Source organism: Oncorhynchus masou, chromosome 11 (assembly GCF_036934945.1).
Source record: "Oncorhynchus masou masou isolate Uvic2021 chromosome 11, UVic_Omas_1.1, whole genome shotgun sequence".
Classification (NCBI taxonomy): domain Eukaryota; kingdom Metazoa; phylum Chordata; class Actinopteri; order Salmoniformes; family Salmonidae; genus Oncorhynchus; species Oncorhynchus masou.
The window spans coordinates 52,340,122-52,367,329 of record NC_088222.1 but is presented as its reverse complement, the minus strand read 5'-3'; the positions used below and the strand labels follow the sequence as shown (position 1 = coordinate 52,367,329).

Below are 27,208 nucleotides of genomic sequence, written 5' to 3'. Positions count from 1 at the left end.
AGCTTCAGTACGTCATTGGACCTGCATGGGCCTCGAAGGTCGTGCAACTTCACTGCTGCCTCTGTCAGTCTTCTATTCGGTTGGAGGACAGGAATGCGCCTGTGCCCTTATGTACTGATTGTGGTGTTTTGGTTCATGCTCTAGATTTTACACCATAGGTCCTGTCTGGTCTAGTAGACAGACCGGCTAGAAGAAGGACCGTTTTGAGAAGAATCCCTAACTTATTTCCTGAGGTTCACCGTAGCAAAGTGTCAGGTAAAACCTGTCTCCACCATTCATCACAGAGGAGCAGGGAGAGAGAGCGGAATGGAGAGAAAGATGGACACTTTTTTGAGGAAGAGGCAGAGAGGGAAAAATGCTGTTTGCATGTCCTCATGTCGGAAGCATGTGAGGTTCGCCTGGCATGGAGATGTGCTCCCAGGAGGCCTTGCTTTCGTCACTGGCTGGCCCTGTTCCTCAGTGCTGACATCCGATTTGTCATGTCAGAGCCCAGAGAGAGAGAGAGAGAGAGAGAGAGAGAGAGAGAGAGACTCGCTCGGAGAACAGATCTTTACTACAAGATATTTCAGCTGTTTCGCCAGACCTTTTAGTTAGATTTGATTATTCCTTTAGTTCAAATGTGTTTATTAATGTGGGATCAACCTGGTTCAATCAAGTGGGAGATTTAGTTAACGAGTGAGTACATTTTCACCCTGGGTGACGAACTTTTCCCCAGGTAACGTTGTGTTCGGCGAGCCAATCACGGCCAGCCTCGGGACTGACGGGACGCACTATTGGAGCAAGAACTGGGCCAAGGCCGCCTCCTTTGTGACATCACCCCCCCTCAGCCCGGACCCCACCACCCCGGACTACCTGAACACGTTACTGGCCAGGTAAAGAGCGCCCCCTATTGACTGAATAACACCACACTAACCTCACCTGTCCACACTGCATCTGTCCTGAATGTGCTCTATGCAGTGGCAGACATAGGTATAGGTGACTTGTGCAGCCGCCCAGGCAACTCATCGGGGGCAAAAAATGTGCGGGTTCGGGTCAATTAACCTTGTCAGAGTGGGCGCACTGATTCTAGTTTGCTAGGCAGGCTACTGCCTGGGAAGGTCTCTGGGGAGGGGGGCGGGGGTAGGTTGACCTCAGGTCTCCCCACTGGAAGCCCGAGGTAGGGGGAATCTTATCAAATCGCGCATCTTTAACTTTGTACAGTACAAATGCAATTAATAAAATCAGTCACACTACGAAATGCTACCAAATAAACCACAATTCATTCATAATACTGTGAATATATAGGTTCACAGACATATTGTTGCTGAAGGGGGGGGGGGGGTTGCCCTGGGAGCCATACAAGCTAGAACCGCCACTGGCTCTATGACTTCATCCATCACAAGCTGAAAGGGTTCTGGAGGCACTTCCAACCTCATGATAGATAGTCTGATGGTTGCACAAGTGGGACTGTTTGTCTGCTAGGAACGTTTGAGTGGTCTGTAAGAAAGGGAAGACATGGATAACTGATAGGAGGAGACCTTGGCGCTTGACTCAGAGTAATTTATCTACTTTGTCTGTGCTTCTCCAGCTAATTATGAACTTTTCCAGCTTTTCTATATCGAATAAACTGAAGGGATCACAAATCACAGCTAAAGCAAATCTAACAGGTCTGAAGCAGTACCTGACTCAGTTTACTCTTTTTAATAATCTTTCTCTCTCTCTCTCTCTCTCTCTCCCTCCTTCCCTCCCTCCCAGTGGTGACCTGAACGTGACTGGCAGTGCCCACTGCACCTTCAGCGTGGCCCAGAAGGCCATAGGGAAGGATGACTTCACTCAGATCCCTGAGGGCGTGAACGGAGTGGAGGAGAGGATGTCCCTCATCTGGGACAAGGCTGTGGTGAGGATGAGAGGATGGCTGGGCAGCTATCTGCATGGCACGTGTCTTATCTCTCTCTTTCTTTGGCTGCGTCTCAAACGGCACTCTATTCCCTTTATCAGGCCCATATAGCTGTCATCAAGAGTAGTGCACTATACAGGGAATAGAGTGCCGTTAGCTTCACTACCTCTCACCGACCCTTTCTTTACCTTCCTCCCTCTAACCCTCTTAGCTACTTTCTAAGTACCCCACTCCTTAAAATTCATGCTGCACCATGTCCACAGTTCACCGCGGTTTCTCCCTTCTCCTCTTCCCTAATCAATCTGGGAGTGTGGTTTTGTGTTTCTATGAGTGCTCGGGTTTTCTATCGCTATCTCTGGATCTGTCCCCCCAGCCGTTCACCCTGCTTAGAACAGTATAGATCTATTCTTTTTCTCATTCTCGTTCTTGCTCTTTCATGTGCAAACAGACTTTGGTTTGTATTTATGGACAGCTGTGGTATGAATCAAAATTTGTGGTGCAGCTTTGCCTCTGAAACTCAGATGAATTATTCACACTTACGTCTCCCTTCAGGCAAAAACACATGGTCTCGGCACTAGCATTGACAGGAGCGTGTGTGTGTGTGTCTGTGTGTGTTTGTGTGTGTGTGTGTGTGCACACGCGTGCGTTCTTGTGTGAGACTACAAGAGTGCCACCGCCCACCAGTCAGCTGCAAAAGCATCTTTGTTTAGCTCGCATTTCACCGATAGCATTTCTTCTGGCTCACTCAGACCACCGGCAAGATGGACGAGAACATGTTTGTTGCCGTGACGAGCACCAACGCCGCCAAGATCCTGAACCTGTACCCCCGTAAAGGCCGGGTTGCCGTGGGCTCCGACGCCGACCTGGTCATCTGGGACTCGGACGCTGTCCGCACCATCACCGCCAAGACGCACAACTCGGTAAGAGTCAAAGGTCTCACGGTCCCCATAGGGAAAGTGTTTTTGCAACATCTGTCAAATACATAAAAACGTACAATGACTATTGACATGGACTACATAGGCAAATGCATAAAGGGGGTACACTGAATGAAAGGGACTGAACACACCAAAGTCCAATAGTCCCTCATATAGGCAACATTTCAGCCACAATGTTCAATGAGCTTCAAGTCCATTTCACTTTTCGTTGTAGCAGTCAGCACTTATCAAGGACATTCAGGTCACTGTGGTTTAACAGGACATGTGGTTAAACAGGACATGTGGTTTAAGAGGACATGGAGGAGGTGTCTTTGACTTCGACTACCACAGATGTTCTGACAAACATTATAGCAGGCCTGCTGAGCTCTGGCTGGTGGTCATTGTGGACATTCAGTTCTGGTCTGAGATCTGCGAAGGTAACATAGTTTTCCAGAGGAGTGTGAGACAGCGAGAGAACGAGAGGGAAAGAGAGAGAAAAGCGCTGGTCTGCTTCCAGTGACAGTTCAGTTCCTCCTAAAATAACTCCCTGTAGACGTCCACGGCTACTAAAGCACACACCATTGGCCCTCACTATCCGCCTTTACTGCTGCCGGAGAGAGATCTCTTACAATGCAGAGGTTGAGGAATGTGGAGGAGAGAGAGTTACTGTTGTAGGAAAACAAAACAATGTTTTGCCCTTCTTCTTAGCCATACACCTCTCAAAGGCAATAGTTCACTATTTTTGAGGGTGGGGGGGTTAATTTTTCAAATAATTGGCTTTGAGGTCGTTTTTATGTTAGCTAACCATGTTATCCATTGCTGTGAGCAGCCACCACTGTGTGTTGTTCAGCGAGAAAAGAGCTTGTCCCTCATCCCTAATCACAAGGACAGGAAGTGATGCGTGGATCACACAGGAGTCCAGAGAATACAGAGCAGTACAGGGTTAAACAGAGGATGTGTCCACAATGGAAATCAAGCCTTCTGCACTTCCCCCTGCAGGCACAGAGAGTGAGGGAACGAGAGACAGACCTTAGAGAAAAGCAGCGGAGTCCGATGAAGAGGTATGGAAAGAAAGAAAAACAGAGAGAGAGAGAGAGAGAGAGGAAGGGAGAGAAAGAAAGAAAGAGCTGGGAAAAAGATTGGACATGTTTTCAGTGACTTTCCCATTTGTAGAAAAGATACAACGAGACCAAAGGTTCTTACAGAATGATGTCACCTTCTCATTTCCTGTGTGTAGCCCCTCCAGACAACAGAACAGCACACAAGAACACATAACAGAAGAACAGTGGCTCCTGTCCATGTTCATAATAGTGATCTATTGTACACAGTAGTTCAGTGCTTTATACCATTATATCTGTGTATCCTTCCCTCCTTAGTAAATACAAGTACCCTCAGTTATCTGAAATGTTTTGATCTGGTTAGCTTTGTTTATGTTGTTGCACAGAGAGCCAGGCCATGACATCATACTTGGCAGGCCTTATGTCCTGTCCTGGGCTGAATCTGGAACACGCTAAAACACCAGGGCCGTGTGCACAGGAACAAACTGACAATGGGGGGGGGGGGGGCAACAGATCGCAAACCACTATGTACAGGGAGAGACAGAACGATAGATGGAGGAAGAGAGTTTAGTGGCAGGAGAATACAGGGAGGGAAATGGATCAGGTAGAACAAGCCAGAGTGAAAGAGAGTAGGAAAACAGTGGGAGAGGAGAAGTGAGACAGGGAGAAGGAAAGAGAGAAAGTGCTAGAAAGAGAGAGAACGGGTAGAGAGAGTGATGCTTGGATTCATTAGCCCCAGCTGTGCGATGGCAGCTGTTTGTCTTTGTATGCCAAATAGAGGAGTATGAGAAACAGGCCGACTGGATGATGAGGAATGAAGAGGAGGAGGAGCAGGAGGGTTATTTCTCTCTCTTCTCACACAGATGTTGTTAATTAAGGCAGAACCATGGTCTCATCTCTACAGAGACGGCCTGCCCAGCCGCCTGCCAACCCGCCTCCTCTTTTCCTCTGTCCTCCCAGCCAAACTGGGCCTGTGTGTCCATGACTCCACTCATCTCTGCCTCAATAGGCTCTCTGTCTCAGAACAAATTGACAAACAAACAAACCAAAACAACGGCAAAGTCTTCTCATGTTTTGTTGATTTCAAAAAAGCTTTTGACGTAATTTGGCATGAAGGTCTGCTATACAAACTGATGGAAGGTGGTGTTGGGGGAAAAACATACAACGTTATAAAATCCATGTACACAAACAAGAAGTGTGCAGTTAAAATTGGCAAAAAACACACACATTTCTTTCCACATGGCTGTGGGGTGAGACAGGGATGCAGCTTAAGCCCCACCATCTTCAATATACAGTGGGGCAAAAAAGGTATTTAGTCAGCCACCAATTGTGCAAGTTCTCCCACGGTTTTCACACACTGTTGCTGGTATTTTGGCCCATTCCTCCATGCAGATCTCCTCTAGAGCAGTGATGTTTTGTGGCTGTTGCTGGGCAACACAGACTTTCAACTCCCTCCAAATATTTTCGATGGGGTTGAGATCTGGAGACTGGCTAGGCCACTCCAGGACCTTGAAATGCTTCTTACGAAGCCACTCCTTCGTTGCCCAGGCGGTGTGTTCGGGATCATTGTCATGCTGAAAGACCCAGCCACGTTTCATCTTCAATGCCCTTGCTTATAGGAGGTTTTCACTCAAAATCTCACGATACATGCCCCCATTCATTCTTTCCTTTACACGGATCAGTTGTCCTGTCCCCTTTGCAGAAAAACAGCCCCAAAGCATGATGTTTCCACCCCCATGTTTCACAGTAGGTATGGTGTTCTTTGGATGCAACTCAGCATTCTTTGTCCTCCAAACACGACAAGTTGAGTTTTTACCAAAAAGTTCTATTTTGGTTTCATCTGACCATATGACATTCTCCCAATCTTCTTCTGGATCATCCAAATGCTCTCTAGCAAACTTCAGACGGGCCTGGACATGTACTGGCTTAAGCAGGGGGACACGTCTGGCACTGCAGGATTTGAGTCCCTGGCTGCGTAGTGTGTTACTGATGGTAGGCTTTGTTACTTTGGTCCCAGCTCTCTGCAGGTCATTCACTAGGTCCCACCGTGTGGTTCTGGAATTTTTGCTCACCGTTCTTGTGATCATTTTGACCCCACGGGGTGAGATCTTGCGTGGAGCCCCAGATCGAGGGAGATTATCAGTGGTCTTGTATGTCTTTCATTTCCTAATAATTGCTCCCACAGTTGATTTCTTCAAACCAAGCTGCTTACCTATTGCAGATTCATTGGCTGCTTACCTATTGCAGTCTTCCCAGGCTGGTGCAGGTCTACAATTTTGTTTCTGGTGTCCTTTGACAGCTCTTTGGTCTTTGCCATAGTGGAGTTTGGAGTGTGACTGTTTGAGGTTGTGGACAGGTGTCTTTTATACTGATAACAAGTTCAAACAGGTGCCATTAATACAGGTAACGATTGGAGGACAGAGGAGCCTCTTAAAGAAGAAGTTACAGGTCTGTGAGAGCCAGAAATCTTGCTTGTTTGTAGGTGACCAAATGCTTATTTTCCACCATAATTTGCAAATAAATTCATAAAAAATCCTACAATGTGATTTTCTGAAATTCTTTTCCCTCATTTTGTCTGTCATAGTTGAAGTGTACCTATGATGAAAATTACAGGCCTCTCTCATCTTTTTAAGTGGGAGAACTTGCATAATTGGTGGCTGGCTAAATACTTTTTTGCCCCACTGTATATATCAACGAATTGACGAGGGCACTAGAACAGTCTGCAGCACCCGGCCTCATCCTACTAGAATCAAATATCTACTGTTTGCTGATGATCTGGTGCTTCTGTCCCCAACCAATGAGGGCTTACAGCACCACCTCGCTCTTTTGCAAAGATTCTGTCAGAACTGAGTCTGACAAAGCTGTGAACAAGCTTCGTGACAAGGCAAGAACGGCCTTCTATGCTATCAAAAAGAAGATAACATTTGACATACCAATTAGGATCTGGTTAAAAATACTTGAATTAGTTATACAACCCATTGCCCTTTGTGGTTGTGAGGTCTGGGGTCTGCTCAACAGCCAAGAATTCACAAAATGGGACAAACACCAAATTGAGACTCTGCATGCAGAATTCTGCAAAAATATCATTAGTGTACAACGTAAAACACCAATTGATGCATGCATAGCAGAATTAGGCCGATACCTGCTAATTATCAAAATCCAGAAAAGAGACGTTAAATTCTACAACCACATAAAAGGAAGCGATTCCCAAACCTTCCATAACAAAGCCGTCACCTACAAAGAGATGAACTTGGAGAAGAGTCCCCTAAGCAAGCTAGTCCTGGGGCTCTGTTCACAAACACAAACATACCCCACAGAATCCCAGGACAGCAACACAATTAGACTCAACCAAATCATAAGAAAACAAAAAGATTATTACTTGACACATTGGAAAGAATTAACAAAAAATAGAGTGAACTAGAATGCTATTTGGCTCTAAACAGAGAGTACACAGTGGCAGAATACCTGACCACTGTGAATGACCCAAACTTAAGGAAAGCTTTGACTATGTACAGACTCAGTGAGCATACCCTTGCTATTGAGAAAGGCCGCCGTAGGCAGATCTGGCTCTCAAGAGAAGTCCGGCTATATACAAACTGCCCACAAAGTGAGGTGGGAACTGAGCTGCACTTCCTAACCTCTTGCTCAGTATATGACCATATTATTATCACATTACACAGATCCACAAAGAATTTGAAAACAAACCCCATTTTGATAAACTCCCATATCTACTGGGTGAAATACCACAGTGTGCCATCACAGCAGCAAGATTTGTGGACTGTTGACACAAGAAAAGGGCAACCAGTGAAGAACAAACACCATTGTAAATACAACCCATATTTATGTTTATTTATTTTCCCTTTTGTACTTGTACTATTTGCACATAATATGACATTTGAAATGTCTTTATTCTTTTGGAACTTTTGTGATTGTAATGTTTCATTTTTTATTGTTTATTTCACTTTTGTTTATTGTCTAGTTCACCTTTGGAAATGTTAACATATGTTTCCCATGCCAATAAGAGGCTTAAATTGAATTGAATTGAAATTGAATGGCCTCTCATCAGACCAGTTTAATGAGCAAAACATCCAAGTCTGATTAGCGTTAGTGGAATTTGCCATCTCTATCGGAATTAGCCTGTTGGCTCATAACGTGGTGCGTAGCCATGAGGTCATGCGTTTCAAAGTCCCGGTTTATTTTGCCGTACTTGACCATCTCAGTCCACAAAGACACACTGACGTAAACTCATGTAAACTCTCCGGCTCCATTTGTTTCAGACGAGTGACTAATGTCAGACTGCAGAAAACTGGGAATAGTTGCGTTTACGTTGGAGCCAGTTGCTTCTGCACTGCTGTACTGTCAATTCCTCAGTTTGGCAACTCCTGAGAGAGACGTCCTGCAGCTGCTCATCACTCGTATTACTAGGTTGTGTTGTGAATGGCTAAAGTTAGGTCATCTCTACAGTAAGGCAGCATAACGGACTGTACTAACTGGGGTGCAACGGGGGGGGAGCAGGCTTGATAAACCTAAAGTTTTTGTTGTTGTGATTTTGTCCTCTTTTGTTGGCCCAACACCACTGATCATACACATACAATATCAAGTTGAAGTATAATGTGTGTGTGTGTGTGTGTGTGTGTGTGTGTGTGTGTGTGTGTGTGTGTGTGTGTGTGTGTGTGTGTGTGTGTGTGTGTGTGTGTGTGTGTGTGTGTGTGTGTGTGCGTGCGTGCGTGCGCGTATCTGTGTTTGTGTCTGTTTGTGTGTTTTCCAGGCTGCTGAGTTCAACGTGTTTGAGGGCATGGAGCTGCGTGGTGCCCCCTCGGTGGTGATTTGCCAGGGGAAGCTGGTGCTGGAGGATGGGAACCTGCACGCCATCCCCGGGGTCGGTCGCTTCATCCCATGCACCCCCTTCCCAGACTTTGCCTACAAGCGCATCAAGGCCAGGAAGCAGGTAAAAGATGCTAGCCTCTCTCTCCTTACTCCTGTCTAGTCAGAATCTACTGTACTCCAAGGCTGTGTTGACACAGGAATCCCAATTCTGATCTTTTGACCAATTAAAATATCAGAATCGGGCTGCCTGTGTAGACACAGCCTAAGTCGGTCTCCCCTTTATAAAAGTATTAAACAATATACAAGTATTTCCAAGAAACATATTCCCAACTCTTCAGTTCTGTCTTAGAATATGCGGATTTATGCGGATTGTTTGTTACATGCCAGAGTGTTGCTCTGTGACACTGAGCCAAGGTGAAGGACTGTGAGGACTGTGAGGTATGTGAGGCAGAGGAGGCTGCTGAGGGGAGGAACGGCTCATGATAATGGCTGGAATTGAGTGAAAGGAACGGCATCAACACATGAAAAGAAGATGCATGTCCTTGATACCGTACCACTAACTCCATTCCGGGACGTTATCATGAACCGTTCCTCCCCTCAGCAGCCTCCTCTGATACGAGGTGTGTGAAGTACAGTATTTGAAGACTGCAAGGTCTGTGAGGTCCGCGAGTTGCGGACATCTGGAAGTGTTTTCTCAGTGGTTAGGGATTAATCAGGACTAATGTGATGTAGAGCTGAGATGAGCCATCCAGAACCCACAAACATGGAAGATGTCAGTGCGGCTTTACTTTCAAGGCGGTTTAGCTTTACGCGAATGCATACTGCTGCTGTGGCTCAGCCTATGCCACACATCATCAGACATGCCATCAATCTCAATGTACATACTGAAATGGTAATCCCAAAGCAGTGTGTTCAATGGCGACAGACTGCACTTATATATCTCAGCTGTTTTCACACCAACCCGTACCGCAATCTCTATCGCACTCCACACTGCCCTTTCCCACCTGGACAAAAAGAACATCTATGTGAGAATGCTGTTCATTGACTCCAGCTCAGCGGTCAACACCATAGTGCCCACAAAGCTCATCACTAAGCTAAGGACCCTGGAGCAAAACACCTCCCTCTGCAACTGGATCCTGGACTTCCTGACGGGCCGCCCCCAGGTGATAAGGGTAGGTAACAACACATCTACCACGCTGGTCCTCAACATGGGGGCCCCTCAGGGGTGCGTGCTTAGTCCCCTCCTGTACTCCCTGTTCACCCACGTCTGCGTGGCCAAACACGACTCCAACACCATCGTTAAGTTTGCTGACGACACAATGATGGTAGGCCTGATCACCGATAATGATGAGACAGCCGATAGGGAGGAGGTCAGAGACCTGGCAGTGTGGTGCCAGGACAACAACTTCTCCCTCAATGTGAGCAAGACAAAGGAGCTGATCGTGGACTATAGGAAAAGGAAGGCCGAACAGGCCCCCATTCACATCGATGGGGCTGTACTGGAGCGGGTCTAGAGTTTCAAGTTCCTTGGTGTCCACGTCACCAACAAACTATCATGGTCAAAACACACCAAGACAGTCATGAAGACTGCACGGCAACACCTTTTACCCCTCAGGAGACTGAAAAGTTTGTTGCCACACGGCAAGCGGAACCGGAGCGTCAAGTCTAGGTCCGAAAGGCTCCTTAACAGCTTCTTCCCCCAAGCCATAAGACTGCTGAACAATTAATCAAATGGCCACCCAGGCTATTTACATTGAACCCCCCCTGTACCTCCGCACACTGACTCAGTACTGTCATTCCCTTTATATATTCCCTTGTTATTGTTCTTTTATTGTGTTACTTTTATTTGATTTTTTACATAAGTTTATTTGGTAAATATTTTCTTAACTCTATTTCTTGAACTGCATTGTTGGTTAAGGGCTTGTAAGTAAGCATTTCACGAATACACCTGTTGTATTCGGCATGTGACAAATAACATTTGATTTGATTGTGTACACAAAGGACGTCTGTCCTCTCGGGCAGTCGCACTGGTGTCAGCTATAACAGCAATGCATTATGGGCTGGATGCATGTCTGTCTGTCTGTGTCTAGGCTTCGGGGGTATAATAGGAGGTCTGTCTCCCCAATTGGAAGGCACAAGATAAAAATAGCGTTCAGAGTGTGTAACGCAGATGGGAATTGCCAGAAAATGCAGTAATGGTGTCTTAACTACCTCTCTGGGTGATCTCACATATCGTTTTGATGTAGGTGCTGGAGAATGGGGGGATGGAACGAGGGGATGGGGATGTTTGAGAGAGAAGTATTACGTCAGACTTGAGGGTTCATCTCAGGGGCGTTGGCTGTTGGCTGTGGGTTGTATACTGTAACGACTGACTGCCTGTTGTAGCAGGGATACGATGTGTCCATAGGGGTACTCCTGTTACTGGTGTTGGTGGATACTCAACTTTTTGACCAGAATATAGAGATGTTTCTTTGGTGAGACCTCTTGTATTAATTCAATGTTGATCGTGGTGGCAGTTAGTGTTTTCTGGTTGACTGGCAGATCTGGAAGTGTCTGGTTGACTGGCAGATCTGGAAGAGTCTGGTTGACTGGCAGATCTGGAAGAGTCTGGCTGACTGGCAGATCTGGAAGAGTCTGGCTGACTGGCAGATCTGGAAGAGTCTGGCTGACTGGCAGATCTGGAAGAGTCTGGCTGACTGGCAGATCTGGAAGAGTCTGGCTGACTGGCAGATCTGGAAGAGTCTGGCCAACTGACGGATCGGGCTGCTCCATGCTGACTGGCGGCTCCTTGTAGACTGGCAGCTCCTTGCAGACTGACAGCTCCATGCAGACTGGCTTCCATTCGCGTCGCCGCGCTGCCTCCTCATACCAGCGCCTCTCAGCTCTCACCGCCTCCAGTTCTTCTTTGGGGCGGCGATATTCTCCAGGCTGATCCCAGGGTCCTTCTCCAAACAATTCGTCCTCCCATGTCCATTCCTCTCTTTGCTGCACCTGCCTGTTACCACGCCGCTTGGTCCTGTTGTGGTGGGTGATTCTGTAACGGTTTTCATGCGGTGAAGGAGAGTCGGACCAAAATGCAGCGTGTAGATTGCGATCCATGTTTAATGAACAAACGTAAACACGGATCAAATACAAATACTACAAAACAAAGAACGTAATGAACGTAACGAAAACCAAAACAGCCTATACTTGTGTAAACTAACACAGAGACAGGAACAAGGACACTAAGGACAATCACCCACGAAACACACAAAGAATATGGCTGCCTAAATATGGTTCCCAATCAGAGACAACGATAATCACCTGACTCTGATTGAGAACCGCCTCAGGCAGCCATAGACTAACGCTAGACATCCCACAAAACCCCAAGACAAAAACACACCACAATAACCCATGTCACACCCTGGCCTGACCAAATAAATGAAGATAAATATAATATATTTCGACCAGGGCGTGACAGACAGGGTTCTTTGGCTGTTCCCAATCCTTTAAAGAACCTTTTTTGGTTCCAAGTTTATCCCTTTTGAGTTTCATGTAGAACCCTCTCCACAGAGTGTTCTACATTGAACCAAAAATGGTTCTCTCTGGAACCAAAAAAGGGTTATCCTATGGGGACAGCCGAAGAACCTTTTTGGAACTATTTTTTCTAAGATTGTAGCTCAGCTTCCAGGAATTCCTTAGTCACATAATCCTAGGACAGAGGACAGAAACTTGCATGTCAAATAAGAACACAGTGTCTCAGTCTGCAGTGCGTCTGTCTGTCAGTAAATCTGGAAATGCTTTCCTTCGGAAAACACCGGGTGAAATATGCATTTTTATTCAGGCACAATGCATTCTACAAACAAACCCATGAATCAAATTATAAACAGGCATTGTCTTGGAGAACTGTTGTAAAGTTACCAACAGAAATGATACCCTATTCCTCTCTCTTTCTCTTCCTCTCCACTCCCCCCTCCCCCTCTCCTTCTCCCCCCCTCCCCCCTCTCTCTCAGCTGGCAGTCCTGCGGGCAGTGCCCAGGGGCATGTATGATGGCCCCGTGTCTGACTTCTCGCCCATGTCCCGTGGCGGTACCCCCTCAGCGTCTGCCCGCACCTCCCCCACCAAGCAGCCCGTGAGGAACCTCCACCACTCGGCCTTTAGCTTAGCAGGTAACCCTGCACAACGCGGTGAGCTTCAGCAACCTTTTCATTTTACCCATCTGTCTTCCCGATACCTTACCGTCATAGGAAGTACCAGGAACCCGACACGCACACTCAACAACAGTCCACATTGACACATTACAATGCAATTCACGCTTGATCTGTTGCCATGGGCGACTTTGCCATTTGTCTGCGGAATATTAAATAGCCTTCAGGTGAAATCTGACATTTTAGCATAATCACATTTTCTGCCTTCATGATTTGTTTGAGGTAACAAATGCACACAGCACAAGACATTTGCCCTCCAGCCATCTTGGTACTTCCAGACAGTAATGTATCTATATGTTTCCTCAAGTCTTTTTGTTATCTTTTGTGTGTATATTTTTTTACATTGATTGATTTCATTCATTTCAGCTTGATGCAGCTTTGTCTTGGTTCTCTCTCTTTCTCTCTCTCTCTCTCTCTCTCTCTCCCTCTCTCTGTGTGCATCTTAATTCAACTACAGTGTGTTCTAAGATTTCAGTCCAGACATCTGGCGTCTCACTTTCGTAGTTGTTGTCTGTTTAATGAAGCTCATCTAATGAGCGGGTAGAATGAGGCTGATGATGATTTATGGATCTGAAGTTCATTCACATAACCAACAGCAGAGCTTAGTTGAGTGTTGAGTGACAGTGCGATTACATACATCTGCAACCTCTTTTCAAAGTACAACCGTTGAGGGAGGAGCCAAATAAACAATAGTTCAACAGGAATAGTTTATGTGTGATGCACTGATGCAGGAGGAGGGAGGGTGACCTGCATTGGAAAGTATTTCCCCCGTGGCTGTAGTCTAGTGGGGTTTTATTCCATTCATCCCCATCGTTCCCAGACAGCCAGAGAGCCTGCTTTCCTTTCCTAGGCTGTGTGTTTATAAACCAGACCTGGCCTATTCTCTCCTTCTGGCATCCAAGATAATCCCCTGTTCGAATACTAGCCACTCACTCTGGGAATACATACCCCTCTCATCCATATCCAGTACATGCAAAAGCACATACACATATACCCACGTACACACACTCACACACAAACGTAACACACACATGTGCACGCACACACAGGCGCAAACACGCGCACGCTCACAGGACTCTGCAGAATAGGGCTTCATCTCACCAGCCACGGGGTTGATATACTGCTCTGTCGCTAACCTTGGTCGTGTTTCGTGCAGAGAGGATGTGATAGCGTTCTACAGTGTAAAACACTAGATCCTGGCCCGGAGAGAGTGTAAGACTTAAAACAGTAGGCGTAAATCTCTCCTCGTCCATTAAGCCAATTTAATCCAGGGCTAATCCCAATCCCGTTGGTGGTCGAAAAGGGATTTATTCCAGAGGTCGCCACGGAGTGCCAAGGTCACGTCGCCTGGTCGGTTTGTCTCATGACGAACGCTAGTTGCCAGTGGAGAAACTGGCTTTGTGGAGGGGAATCTGAGCGCTAAATCATGTTTTGTCTCTGTCAGGTCCCCCCACCACAGAGGATCTCCCCATCCGGCCAGCGGGACGCCGCATCGTAGTTCCCCCCGGTGGTCGCTCCAACATCACATCCCTCAGCTAAGAGGTTGAACCAGGATAGAGACCAGTCAGAAGATGACAACAGCCACTGGGAGAAGACGGAGACATGATTAGTTACAAGTTAAGAGTTGAGCAAAACACTGAATCCTCATGCCTTACCAGCCACAATGCTACCTGCTTAAGCTTCTAAAGCACAGTTTTCCTCCTCCTTGGGAATTGCAGGTCAGTCGCTAGAACAATGGGTTAATTTGAAGGATATTTGGCAAAACCTTTACACAAAGATTGAATTTGTATGCCGTGGAATCACAAGAGCATGGTCATAACCAGAATATAGGTAATCAATGTGTATTACTGTCCCTCACTGTCAACATTAGTCATTGTTTTAACTGTGCATTGACAGTTTAGGTTCTACTCTGAGTCCATAAAATAGTTCAATGAACCTCATGATAACTGTCCATGACCAATGACCCACAGTGTTCCGATGCCTGTTCCCCTAGAAAAAGTAGCACTGCTTTTCTCAAAGCAATTCTTAGGTTCTTTTCCCCCTTTCGTCATGTTCGGCTTTCAATGTCACTCTTTTTTTGAGTACTAGTCTGCAGATATACGGTAGTTCGCTATAGCGATGTAATAATAACATGCAGTGATGTCCATTACTGATAGGTGGCATTGTGAGTATGTATGGTAGATGTAACGTAGCTTTGTGAATGATGTTGTCGCTGGCTCCCTGGGTTGTTGAACCAGAAGTGATAGTCATTAACGATAAAAAAAAATAAAAAAAATAAAACAGGAAACAAGATTTAAATAAAAAAACACATCTGGTAATACAGATATTTTGTAAACATGTAATAGCATGTTGGTAGAAATGGTTGTCATGTTTATTTTCCCTTGCGCTCTGCTCCATCCTGGCTGTAGATTCCATTGAGAAACCGTCCTTTGCAATCGCTTCAAGCTTAATGCCTGTTCCTATACATACCGTTTAGCAAGTCATCTGGGGTGGGGGGGGGGGGGGGGGGGGGGTGGTAAAAGGTAAATGGAAACCCTTGCGCAAGAAATACCAAGCTCAACTTCCATGGCCTGGGTCGTGAAATTGTAATTCCGAGCTTTGTGAACATTAATGGATAAAGAAAATGAAATGATAAAGGTAACAAACCTGATTTGAAATAACAGTAATTCACCTCTGTCTTTCCTTTTTATTTTCATGGCGATGTGGGATCTCGTTTTGAAGCAGCAGACCATCATAACCTGCATTCAAGAACATAACATTGAAACATAATGTTGCGCTGTTTTAAATCTCAACACTCTGAGAGTCTCCACATTTCTGTGCACTATACCTGACCGACAGCCCTTAGCTTGGTAACTAACACCAAGGGGAAGACAGACAGGCTCAACCCCGGGTCACTCTCTTTCACAATTATTTTCGATGCGTCTGTTTGGTCTACCTGTCCTAGACAAGGCAGTTGATTGTAATATGTTTTCAGAAAGAGGCGAGGAGGATGAGGAGAGCTTTATTTTTGCTATCCCAATCAGCGGAGGAAGAGGTTGTGAGGAAGTCGTTGTGTTTTAACTTCAAGCAATCCAAGTGGTGATTATATTTATGTTAGTTTGACTTGATCTTTGTTATTGTTTTTTTATGTTCTTTTTTTTTTTTTACTGTTGTATCAAAACCCAGAGAAGGCAGGTAAAAAAAACATTGAGGTGTGATGTGGTGTTATGAACTGTTCCTGAATAAACATGAGTTGCAACTGACTGGCTGTCACTCTTTTATCTTTCAATCTACAGTATAGTAGAAATAAAAAAAGATGTACCTTTTAAATCAAGTCAAATCAAATCAAATTTATTTATATAGCCCTTCGTACATCAGCTGATATCTTAAAGTGCTGTACAGAAACCCAGCCTAAAACCCCAAACAGCAAGCAATGCAGGTGTAGAAGCATGGTGGCTAGGAAAATCTCCCTAGAAAGGCCAAAACCCAGGAAGAAACCTAGAGAGGAACCAGGCTATGTGGGGTGGCCAGTCCTCTTCTGGCTGTGCCGGGTGGAGTTATAACAGAACATGGCCAAGATGTTCAAATGTTCATAAATGACCAGCATGGTCGTATAATAATAAGGCAGAACAGTTGAAACTGGAGTAGCAGCACGGTCAGGTGGACTGGGGACAGCAAGGAGTCATCATGTCAGGTAGTCCTGGGGCATGGTCCTAGGGCTCAGGTCCTCCGAGAGAGAGAAAGAAAGAGAGACGGAGAGAATTAGAGAACGCACACTTAGATTCACACAGGACACCGAATAGGACAGGAGAAGTACTCCAGATATAACAAACTGACCCTAGCCCCCCGACACATAAACTACTGCAGCATAAATACTGGAGGCTGAGACAGGAGAGGTCAGGAGACACTGTGGCCCCATCCGAGGACACTCCCGGACAGGGCCAAACAGGAAGGATATAACCCCACCCACTTTGCCAAAGCACAGCCCCCACACCACTAGAGGGATATCTTCAACCACCAACTTACCATCCTGAGACAAGGCTGAGTATAGCCCACAAAGATCTCCGCCATGGCACAACCCAAAGGGGGGCGCCAACCCAGACAGGATGACCACATCAGTGAATCAACCCACTCAGGTGACGCACCCCTTCCAGGGATGGCATGAGAGAGCCCCAAGTAAGCCACTGACTCAGCCCCTGTAATAGGGTTAGAGGCAGAGAATCCCAGTGGAAAGAGGGGAACCGGCCAGGCAGAGACAGCAAGGGCGGTTCGTTGCTCCAGAGCCTTTCTGTTCACCTTCCCACACCTGGGCCAGACTACACTCAATCATATGACCCACTGAAGAGATGAGTCTTCAGTAAATACTTAAAGGTTGAGACCGAGTTTGCGTCTCTGACATGGGTAGGCAGACCATTCCATAAAAATGGAGCTCTATAGGAGAAAGCCCTGCCTCCAGCTGTTTGCTTAGAAATTCTAGGGACAATTAGTAGGCCTGCGTCTTGTGACCGTAGCGTACGTGTAGGTATGTACGGAAGGACCAAATCAGAGAGATAGGTAGGAGCAAGCCCATGTAATGCTTTGTAGGTTAGCAGTAAAACCTTGAAATCAGCCCTTGCTTTGACAGGAAGCCAGTGTAGAGAGGCTAGCACTGGAGTAATATGATCAAATTTTTTGATTCTAGTCAGGATTCTAGCAGCCGTATTTAGCACCAACTGAAGTTTATTTAGTGCTTTATCCGGGTAGCCGGAAAGTAGAGCATTGTAGTAGTCTAACCTAGAAGTGACAAAAGCATGGATTAATTTTTCTGCATCATTTTTGGACAGAAAGTTTCTGATTTTTGCAATGTTAGGTAGTTGGAAAAAAGCTGTCCTTGAAATGGTCTTGATATGTTCTTCAATAGAGAGATCAACTTCTTCAGGATAGGTGGGTCCCCCACGGGACGGTTGAGCTAACGTGGGCTAATGCGATTAGCATGAGGTTGTAAGTAACAAGACCATTTCCCAGGACATAGACATCTCTGATATTGTCAGAAATCTTAAATTTTTGTTAATCTAACTGCACTGTCCAATTTTCAGGAGCTATTACAGATACATTTACATTTACATTTAAGTCATTTAGCAGACGCTCTTATCCAGAGCGACTTACAAATTGGTGAATTCACCTTCTGACATCCAGTGGAACAGCCACTTTACAATAGTGCATCTAAATCATTAAGGGGGGGGGGTAGTGAGAAGGATTACTTATCCTATCCTAGGTATTCCTTGAAGAGGTGGGGTTTCAGGTGTCTCCGGAAGGTGGTGATTGACTCCGCTGTCCTGGCGTCGTGAGGGAGTTTGTTCCACCATTGGGGGGCCAGAGCAGCGAACAGTTTTGACTGGGCTGAGCGGGAACTGTACTTCCTCAATGGTAGGGAGGCGAGCAGGCCAGAGGTGGATGAACGCAGTGCCCTTGCTTGGGTGTAGGGCCTGATCAGAGCCTGGAGGTACTGCGGTGCCGTACCCCTCACAGCTCCGTAGGCAAGCACCATGGTCTTGTAGCGGATGCGAGCTTCAACTGGAAGCCAGTGGAGAGAGCGGAGGAGCGGGGTGACGTGAGAGAACTTGGGAAGGTTGAACACCAGACGGGCTGCGGCGTTCTGGATGAGTTGTAGGGGTTTAATGGCACAGGCAGGGAGCCCAGCCAACAGCGAGTTGCAGTAATCCAGACGGGAGATGACAAGTGCCTGGATTAGGACCTGCGCCGCTTCCTGTGTGAGGCAGGGTCGTACTCTGCGGATGTTGTAGAGCATGAACCTACAGGAACCTACAGGAACGGGCCATTTCTATCTGCACACAGATAAATAATACCATGCTATTGTCTGAGAGTGCACTGTTACGAACTTTAAAAGTTATTAATAAACCAATTAGGCACATTTGGGCAGTCTTGATACAAAATGTTAAACAGGAATGCAATGGTTCATTGGATCAGGCAAAAACTTTTTACGTCCACTGCTGCCATCTAGTGGCCAAAATCTAAATTGCACATGGGCTTGAATAATACATTATGGCCTTTCTCTTGCATTTCAAAGATGATGGTATAAAAACAAAAAACAAAAAAATCTTTGTATTTTCTGCCCAGATCTAATGTGTTACATTCTCCTTACAGTCATTTCAAATTTACACAATCTTCAAAGTGTTTCTTTTCAAATGGTATCAGGAATATGCATATCCTTGCATAAATGCCTGAGCGACAGGAAGTTATATTTGGGTATGTCATTTTAGGCAAAAATTGAAAAAAAAGGGTCCGATCCTTTTTATGTACTCTGACCAGGACTGTACTAGAGCACATTGTTGAGAACATCTCTCATAGAAATTGGATGTGTAGACCTGACAGATAATAGTACTAATAATACTGACAGTATTATTGCTGTTCCAGTATATCACATTTCTATCTGCACAATTCTGGATTCATACTTCCATTGTTTAGGGAATTTCCCATTTTCTGACCCATTCTTTAACCTGGCAGTAAACTTGTCACCACTCTGTTATCATTTTTGTATTTTATAGCCAGTTAAAGTATCATGACATCACTTTTAAAGGCTGTCATTATGATAAACTGAGAAGATTGCTTCTATAAAACGCCATCTCAGTCTGGAGTGGGAGATAGTCAGCATTATTTTTGCAAACACGGCCAGTTCACAAGGACTTATTGGCATTGTATATAAACCCTCCCCAAGATAATATAGTTGTCACTGGCCAGTTAGTTTATACCGTACGTCCATTTACAACAGATGAGCTTGTGTGTGGGGAGAGAGGCTCTTTGAGGAGAAATCCAATAAAGTCCCCTGTTATTCTTATCTTATGTGATCCTCCAGCTTGACTTCAACTTGGCTTTATGAGGAGCGTATATCATTCACGGAGACTCACAGGTTACCCTGTGAATGTGGGAAAGCGCTGGATCAACTTTGATCTCAGAGCCCACCGAGGAAGAGTAATGGGGGGCTCGTCTTAAAAGGGGATCTGGGGGAGAAGTTGGCCACAGACAGACGAGCAGTGAATGGGAAAAGCACATGATGCATGGTAACTTGCTGATAATGTGTTAAAGAGGTCATGTCTTCAGCTGATTAAGACAGGAGCGGGTGGGCGGTCAGAGAGGGAGAAAGAGAGAGGACTCCACAAGGACTCCAGTCTTGACTTGATCTCTGGCAAGATAAAAAAAAAAGAGAGAGCCGGTAGTATCGGGGAAGAGGTAAAAACATTCTATATTTTTGTCAGTATAGGACAGATGATAATTAGTTACAGGCAGCATGACTTTGGCTGTTGTCCACTATGACCTCAGCGGCTCTGAACATAACCTCTGTTTTTCTAAGGGGTGGAGGAGCTCAGCAGTAATGAAGTGTGACATTAACTCAGCATAGGCATCATAAAGCCCTGAAAGTACCAAATGACTTATTAGCTCATGCACAGCTTTGAAGAATACAGTGTGATTCACCAAGGAAACAGTGGCTAAATTGGTGTGTTCGCCCCAAATGACTTGGTGAGCTCACCATTCTGGTGTGTAACAACAAATACTGGAGCCAAATCTGCAGAAGAAGGAGGAGCAACAAAGCCTTCTCATAAATAACACATCAGACAAACAAATCAAGCCTAAACTATGCTTCCTGTTTCTGCGGGACTACAATTGATAGTCTGGGGGATGCTATACTTAGCTTATTCTCTATGGTGCCATTCTCCACTGTGTCGCTGTCCCACCCAGAGCTTTGTGTCGGTCTGATTTAGGACTGTTTTCATAGGTTTGCCCTTTTGGCTCATAGTGATAAGGCCACCTGCTAAGGCTACTGAGGAACTTACAACATAAGGTTGTTTAAGAGAGACAGAGTGCACACAGCTCTCGCTCTCTCTCGTATATTCTTATTGTGAGTGTCTTGTGGTTTCCCATGCCTGTTCAGGCATAAGCCCATCTCTGCAAAGGGCAAAATCAATACTTAAAAAATGTATACAGTATCAGTGGTGTTTACCTTGGTTCCAACATATCAGTGACATTAACACAGACTCATCCAACCGTAGGCATGACACTCCTACAGAAATACAAACAGTGAATGTACACAACAGAGGCATGACTCCGTTTTAATCCTCAACTTTATTTTAAATACATTACTGGATTAGCACAGACAGAAATAAATAAACGTGAAAGGATATTTGTAGACATTGTATTTGGTCTGTTTGGGTAGGGGAAAACCGAACATTTGCTGTTATTGGTAGGAAGGTTTGAAACTCTCCTTCTCATTTACCGCATGGTGATGTCACCATGGAAGGCCAAAACTCCATCCCACCAATTCAAACAGCGTTTACACTAAAAGTGCATTATCAGAATTTTTTACAATTCCACAGTATTATTCCAACCTCATAGTGTTATAAAACACAGATTAATCCCATTTTGACTGCACTGGGCCTTTAAGTACACAGGAGCACTACCACTAACAAACACTAGGTGGCAGTGTTCCATTGTAGTTTATCATAGAAAATCAACCACACACGAAGCATGGAGATGGAGGAAAGGCTTGTTTGAAACCAATTTGTAATGGATTTGTCTATCTATCTGCCATCATTAATTATATAGTATTCCCTGTAGTCTCCTGTTGCTGCTAATCAGAAAACCAACACCACACATTATTAAAAACAGGTCTAGCATTTAACCCTCTGAGGTATTTCTCTGGCTAACTCATCACGTTGTTTTAAGATACACTTTATTAGTTAACGGAAATGTGTCTTCTGCATTAACCCAACCCCTTCAATATACACACACAGATACACACAAACACACATTAGGTTGGAGAGGCTGGAGCAGAGGGCAGCATCCAATGAGCAGACTTAGGGGGTTGAGCCGGCAGTATATGGCACCTGTAATATTGATGACAGCAACCCTCCGGTTACCAGCTCACGCCTGCCAGATTCTCCCCCGTCGGCAACGGGATTCGAACCCGCTTCTCTAACCCCCATTTTTTTGCAGGTTATGCACAGAAAGTCTCCTTCTATCATCTCTCTCTGGAGGGCACGCAGGTATCAAAGGTATCAAACTGTCAGGAGGGTGTTCCAGGAGATGGTGATTCCCACTCAGAGTCAGTAGTGTGATTGATATGCTTTTGACTTCCCCCCTAGGAAGAGCCAGACAGGCCTACAACTACAGGATTTTTGGGTAACAATTAAGTATCTTACTGTGATTGTTTTCATTTCAAATAGTCAAAAAGAAACAAAAATAGCTTCTTAGCGGAGTTCAATTTCTCATGCAAGAATTATAGCTAGGACTGTCTTGGAGTGTTCTGAATGGAGAGGGGGAAACTGAAAATGACCTATTATTGCCAGAGAGGTTCGGGAACAATCTTTCTTACTGGTCTATTAACTAATTTACCACATGGTGATGTCACCATGGAAGGCCAAAACTCCATCCCACCAAAAAAGGATGACATTTCAGGCGGTCTTTTCAAACCGCTCTTAACACTAAAAGGGACGTATCATAATTATCACAATTTCACAGTATTATTCCAACCTCATAGTGTGGAAGTATATACATAAAACACAGGAAAATTGTGTTTTTGACTGCACTGGACCTTTAAGAAACCATATAGAGAGGCACAGCTCCAGGTAATAGGACTGAAAGACATACATGGGATATGTTACATACAGGCTCCACCCTAACAGGAGGAGCCTAATACAACTCTTTTCTCTTTCACAACTATGTTTTGTCGGTCTTTTTAACCAATGCCTCCAACTGTTGCCAAATCCACGAAAGGCCACATTAATCTGGCGATGTAATAAAAAGCACAAAGCAGTGGTAAAGGTCAGTGTCCCAAAGAAACTTATGAAATTAAGGCACCAGCTGCTTGACAACAAAACAACAGACAACAAATGACAAACAAATTGCAGTACTCCTTTTACAACTCTGCTTTCATTGTGCAATTGAATTACATACATTTCTGGAAAACCTAATGCTAGTTTGAATATCTGTACCAATAAGGGTTGTTAGAAAGGTCCCAGTAGTAGATCTGATAACTAAGGACAGGAAAAGCCTTGGATAAGTTTTGAATTGTATTTCAGATCGAGTCAAAATAATGGCAAAGCTATTTTCCAAAACACGTATTAGACTAGAGGACGGTGATTTACAGTGTAACAAACTGACTGTATGATGATCATTCTCTACACGGGGAAACCCAGTATGTGCTATATACAAGTCAGAAGGCACATGGGGGAGAATGGGGTAAGTTGAGCCACCCTTGTTTCTAGGAAACCATACACAAAATGTATCATTTGGCCAAATATTTAGGAAGATGTCATCGTTTCATGGAGTCTGTGAAGGAAGAAACCACATGGGAAAAAAGTGGTAGGCATGTTATGTCCAAATAAACAAACAAATAAACCAAAGTAGATCATTTAAAGATTTTTCTATACATGAGTTGGGGTCTCCATAAGCTTCAATAATGATGTTCTAAACCAAGCATGAACGTGCATTCTTGAAGCTGTGTAGGATTAATATAGTCAAAATGTTTGCCTTGGGGTAAATTGAACCAATGGCCATCGGGTAAGTCGATCAAATTGAAGTGTTTTTTTCCCCCCAAAAAAGTACAAAGTGTTTGTTAGGTGTTAAACCTGTGTTAAATTATCTTAAAATGATTAAAAGACAAAAAAGTTATTGTGATGGGTTGTGTTTTTGAAATAAAGATAGACATGGTCTTTAAAACGGTAGTGGATTATTTCATTCAGCACAGAAATGTGTAGGCTGCTTAACTTGCTGAACCTGTCCCGGGGATCCACTTACCCCTTTCCCCGGGGTAAGTTGTGCCAAGAGACCACTTTTTTTATAACAAGATACGTTTTCAAAAGTTTGACATGAATTTGGATTATTTGCAGCGATTCACAACATCCTGACATATGTGTAGATATCTTTATTCGAAAGAATACTATGTTTCCCTTGGCAGACTTGACGCTGAATGTAACAAATGGGTCAAGTTCCCCCACTCTCCTCTACTGGCACCCCTCTAAAAACCAGAAGAGAATGAGGATACATCTACTCCTCTTTGTCCTCTGTGCATAAATGCTACGACTAATGGAGAAGCGTACGCAAATCATATTTGTGCGCGGAACAGACAATACCTATCTATTCATCAATGAAGATTTATGTACAAAATATCCATGTCGAGCACCAGTCATTTTGGTTTGCTTGAGAGCCACATTGATGCCTAATAATGTCACAGAGACATATTACGTTCAGCAGTTAGCGCTCAAGCCTACAGTGGTTCTCTTTGTCTTCGATGAGGAATCTGTGGTTGGAGTCTTGAAAACAAAAGGCCTCATGTCGCATACTCTAATCCTAATTCATTTTGTGTGACGCTACTCACAACCCCTCTCTCTTCCAAAAGCAAGTCAGCACTGTATTCACTAAAGAAGTAGTCTCCTGCTTGTCAACATTATGCTTCATTTCCTGCCTGGCCTGAGTCTAGCCTCAGCATAACAGGCATAGTGGCTGTATCCTGTCTGGCTCTGCTCCCTGCTGGGTTTGTAGTTAAGTCATTTCCTGGGCCTGGCTAACTTGGTGGAGGGAGGAGAGCTCTGGGGGACCATAGCGCATCAGGCAGGTCAGGTCAGGGTAGAGTGTGAGGAGGGCTGCCCACTGAGAGGCACGTTTCCCATCATAGGAAAAGTGAAAAGAACCAGGGTCTGTCTGTCTGTCTGTCTAGGTCAGCTACTCTGTAAAGTAGTAGTCTATGTGAGCTCCTGAAGTCTGGGGTCTGGGCATAATAGCTGGCTGTTGGGGGAATGTGTCAGGGTTAAAGTTCGATCTGAGTGCCCTGCGCCGGCCAGGGGTGAGGGGATGTGGACGATTGGTTAGTAGTGATCTACAAGCTGTGGCCAGGTTAGCGTGGCGACAAGCCTTAGTCCGCTATCCTGATATGTAGGCTGCCGGGTCCACGTTGTTGTTCTGTCCGTCTTCAATAGCCTTGTTCTTCTCTGTCGTGGTGAGGTCTGCTACCTCTGTGTCTGCCACAGCCTTCTTTGACCTATCAGGAGAAGGACAGAAGCTTAATTTCTTGCTTTCTGGTAATATGATATGTTACTCAGTATTAGGGGACACATTCAAGATTCATTATTGCAACTTTTTCTGTAAATACGTCCTGTTGCCGGTGGCCCAATACTTTTGCCGTAGGCCATCTAAAATATGCCTAACTGTTCAACTGAGATTGATTGAAGGGATGGAACAGTTCTCTGGCAACTCACATTGAAACTGGACATCAAATCTGGGCGATTTTAGACAAAACTCAGGACGACAGCAGGCACCACATTTTTGGTGTTAATGTAGGCCACCGACCGGACTATATACTGTATCTCATTTAGGTCATATACTGAGTCTCCTACCTTTCTCTGTTGAAGATGATGAAGTCCCTCTCCACATTGTTCAGGCGCTGCTGGAGCTGACCGTTCTAGGGAATCAACAGAGGTTTAAGAACACACAACACACACACACACACACACACACACACACACACACACACACCTTTTTTATGACATTAAAGATCCTGCAGTTATGTGACCCAGACAACGGTTGCTGGGACTCGAAGAAATGAAGAAGTAGGTAGATGGAGGAAGTTTCGCAAACTTTAAAAGGAAATACATGACCTCTCTCACAGCTCCACTTGCCCTACACTGACAGTGTCACACATTGAGATATGCTAATAATGTTAGAACAAAAACACGTCCGTGACGACCTGTCCTGGTAGCTATATAGAGTTATGACAGGCGTGTCTTCGCTCTCTCTGGGCGGTGGGTTAGTGTTAAGGCAGACTGATGGGGCCAGATTGGGACTCAGAAGCCTCGCCACTATAAGTTTGTTGACTCCCTTTACAGGCCTGCCGGGAGAGCTAGTACAGGTGCTCTCAGAGTGGGGCGCCAGATCCTGGCAGACAAGAGAAGTAGAGCACAGGAGGAGAGAGAGAGAGACAGCGAGACAGAGGCCTAGGGGGTAAGGGTAGCTTATGGAGGGCTTTTTCATCATGTGATACAGAAAACAAGCAATTGTTACTTGAAAATAAGTTTTAAATGGGAGGGGGACCAGCATCATCTTACCTCTTGTTTCATGATGGGCATATTGACACATGTAGCCTACATGGAGGGGGTTTTACACACATTCAAAACGGGAGTTGGCTAAAATAATGTAGTCCTACAATACACGTAGGATAGAGAAAAAGGGGATGTCCCTTGCTGTTCCCAAACTCCATCCTTTAATAACGTTTTGGTGATTCAGATTTATTCAAAGCAGTCTCAGAAGCCAAACCCTTTATTGATAGGCTTGGCTACTTGGCGAACGCATCCGGCAAGACAAATGAAATCAAACAGGAAAAAAAAAACATGTTTTTATGTTTAATTAATACGAGGGTTACTGGCCCAAAAATAACATCACTCTTGTTCCATGAGCGTAAGGGCACTGTGCATCACCGCTGGATAGATTGTCATTCCGCTCACAAAATCAAGGCGTTACTGCTAAAACCTGCTTTTCATTGGTCTTTAAAATGGCTGAAATGCGCTGGAAGAAATTGACATTTTTGCACTCGTTTTCAAGAACACAACTCAAATATTGCCACCCCTCCCACCTCATTGCCAGCATACTGATTAGGGGTTGCAAAGGGAGGGTATATTTGCTGCCAACTTTTGAAGTTTTACCAGTAAACTAGCAGAATTTTGGTATCTCTCAAGGATTTGTGTCACGAATCCCGCCGAAGATGGTGCCTCTTTCTGTTCGGGCGCCGGTCTACTAGCTGCCATCGATTCTCTTTCCTTTTGTTTCTGTTAGTTGGGTCTAATTGGTTACACCTGTTTTGAGTTTAGTTTTGTTTGTAGGCTATTTAAGGGCCCTAGGCCCGCTGGTTTTTGTGCGGGCTTGTTCTCTGTTTTATGGTGTTGGTTGATTAGTGTGATCTCTATTTTTCCGGACAGTTTTAGTCCTGTTTATTTGGACGGGTTGTTTCATGCGCCATTGTGTTTTGCATGTTCGTTTTTCCGCTGTCATTGGAATAAAAGATCCACGTACGGAACTACCTGCTCTCTGCGCTTGACTCCTCCACCCACCATTCATAGAAGGAAAGGTGAAATAAATCAAATAAATAAAGTCTTAATTTGAAGTAATCTATCACACGACATCTAGTAGCCTAGTTGTCTAACTTTCTCTGGACCTCTGTGTGGCCTTACCACATGTAAAATATATGAAAAAATGTAATAAGATTATTTAAAAAATATAGAATGGCAAACCATCAACATAGTGAACACCATTCGTGTTTAATATGAGATTTGGACTTTAATTTATTTGACTATGTTAATATATATTTGCCATTAGTGTTTTGG

At 44.8% G+C, this 27,208-nt stretch overlaps 2 protein-coding genes across 5 annotated transcripts in view; one reads left to right on the top strand and one right to left on the bottom strand.

The window, feature by feature from the left end:
* The window catches only part of LOC135548821 (dihydropyrimidinase-related protein 3), a 36,359-nt gene extending 21,185 nt beyond the window's left edge, over positions 1 to 15,174 (top strand). For 2 of the 4 annotated variants that reach the window (XM_064978773.1, XM_064978775.1), the window contains exons 9-14: positions 716 to 872; positions 1,735 to 1,876; positions 2,626 to 2,796; positions 8,617 to 8,796; positions 12,668 to 12,824; positions 14,308 to 15,174. In XM_064978773.1, the coding sequence (XP_064834845.1) occupies positions 716 to 872; positions 1,735 to 1,876; positions 2,626 to 2,796; positions 8,617 to 8,796; positions 12,668 to 12,824; positions 14,308 to 14,402 (902 nt within the window). In that variant the 3' untranslated portion in view covers positions 14,403 to 15,174. Of the gene's footprint in view, positions 1 to 715; positions 873 to 1,734; positions 1,877 to 2,625; positions 2,797 to 8,616; positions 8,797 to 12,667; positions 12,843 to 14,307 lie in introns of all 4 variants that reach the window. The other 2 variants (XM_064978772.1, XM_064978774.1) reach the window with 1 other exon arrangement.
* A 5,767-nt stretch (positions 15,175 to 20,941) lies between these two features.
* Positions 20,942 to 27,208, bottom strand: part of LOC135548008 (serine/threonine-protein kinase 32A-like) — a 60,315-nt gene continuing 54,048 nt past the window's right edge. The window contains exons 9-10 of the mRNA XM_064977203.1: positions 25,229 to 25,293; positions 20,942 to 24,873 (exon numbers count right to left, since the gene is read on the bottom strand). Coding sequence (XP_064833275.1) covers positions 24,756 to 24,873; positions 25,229 to 25,293 — 183 coding nt within the window. The 3' untranslated portion in view covers positions 20,942 to 24,755. The remainder of the gene's footprint in view (positions 24,874 to 25,228; positions 25,294 to 27,208) is intronic.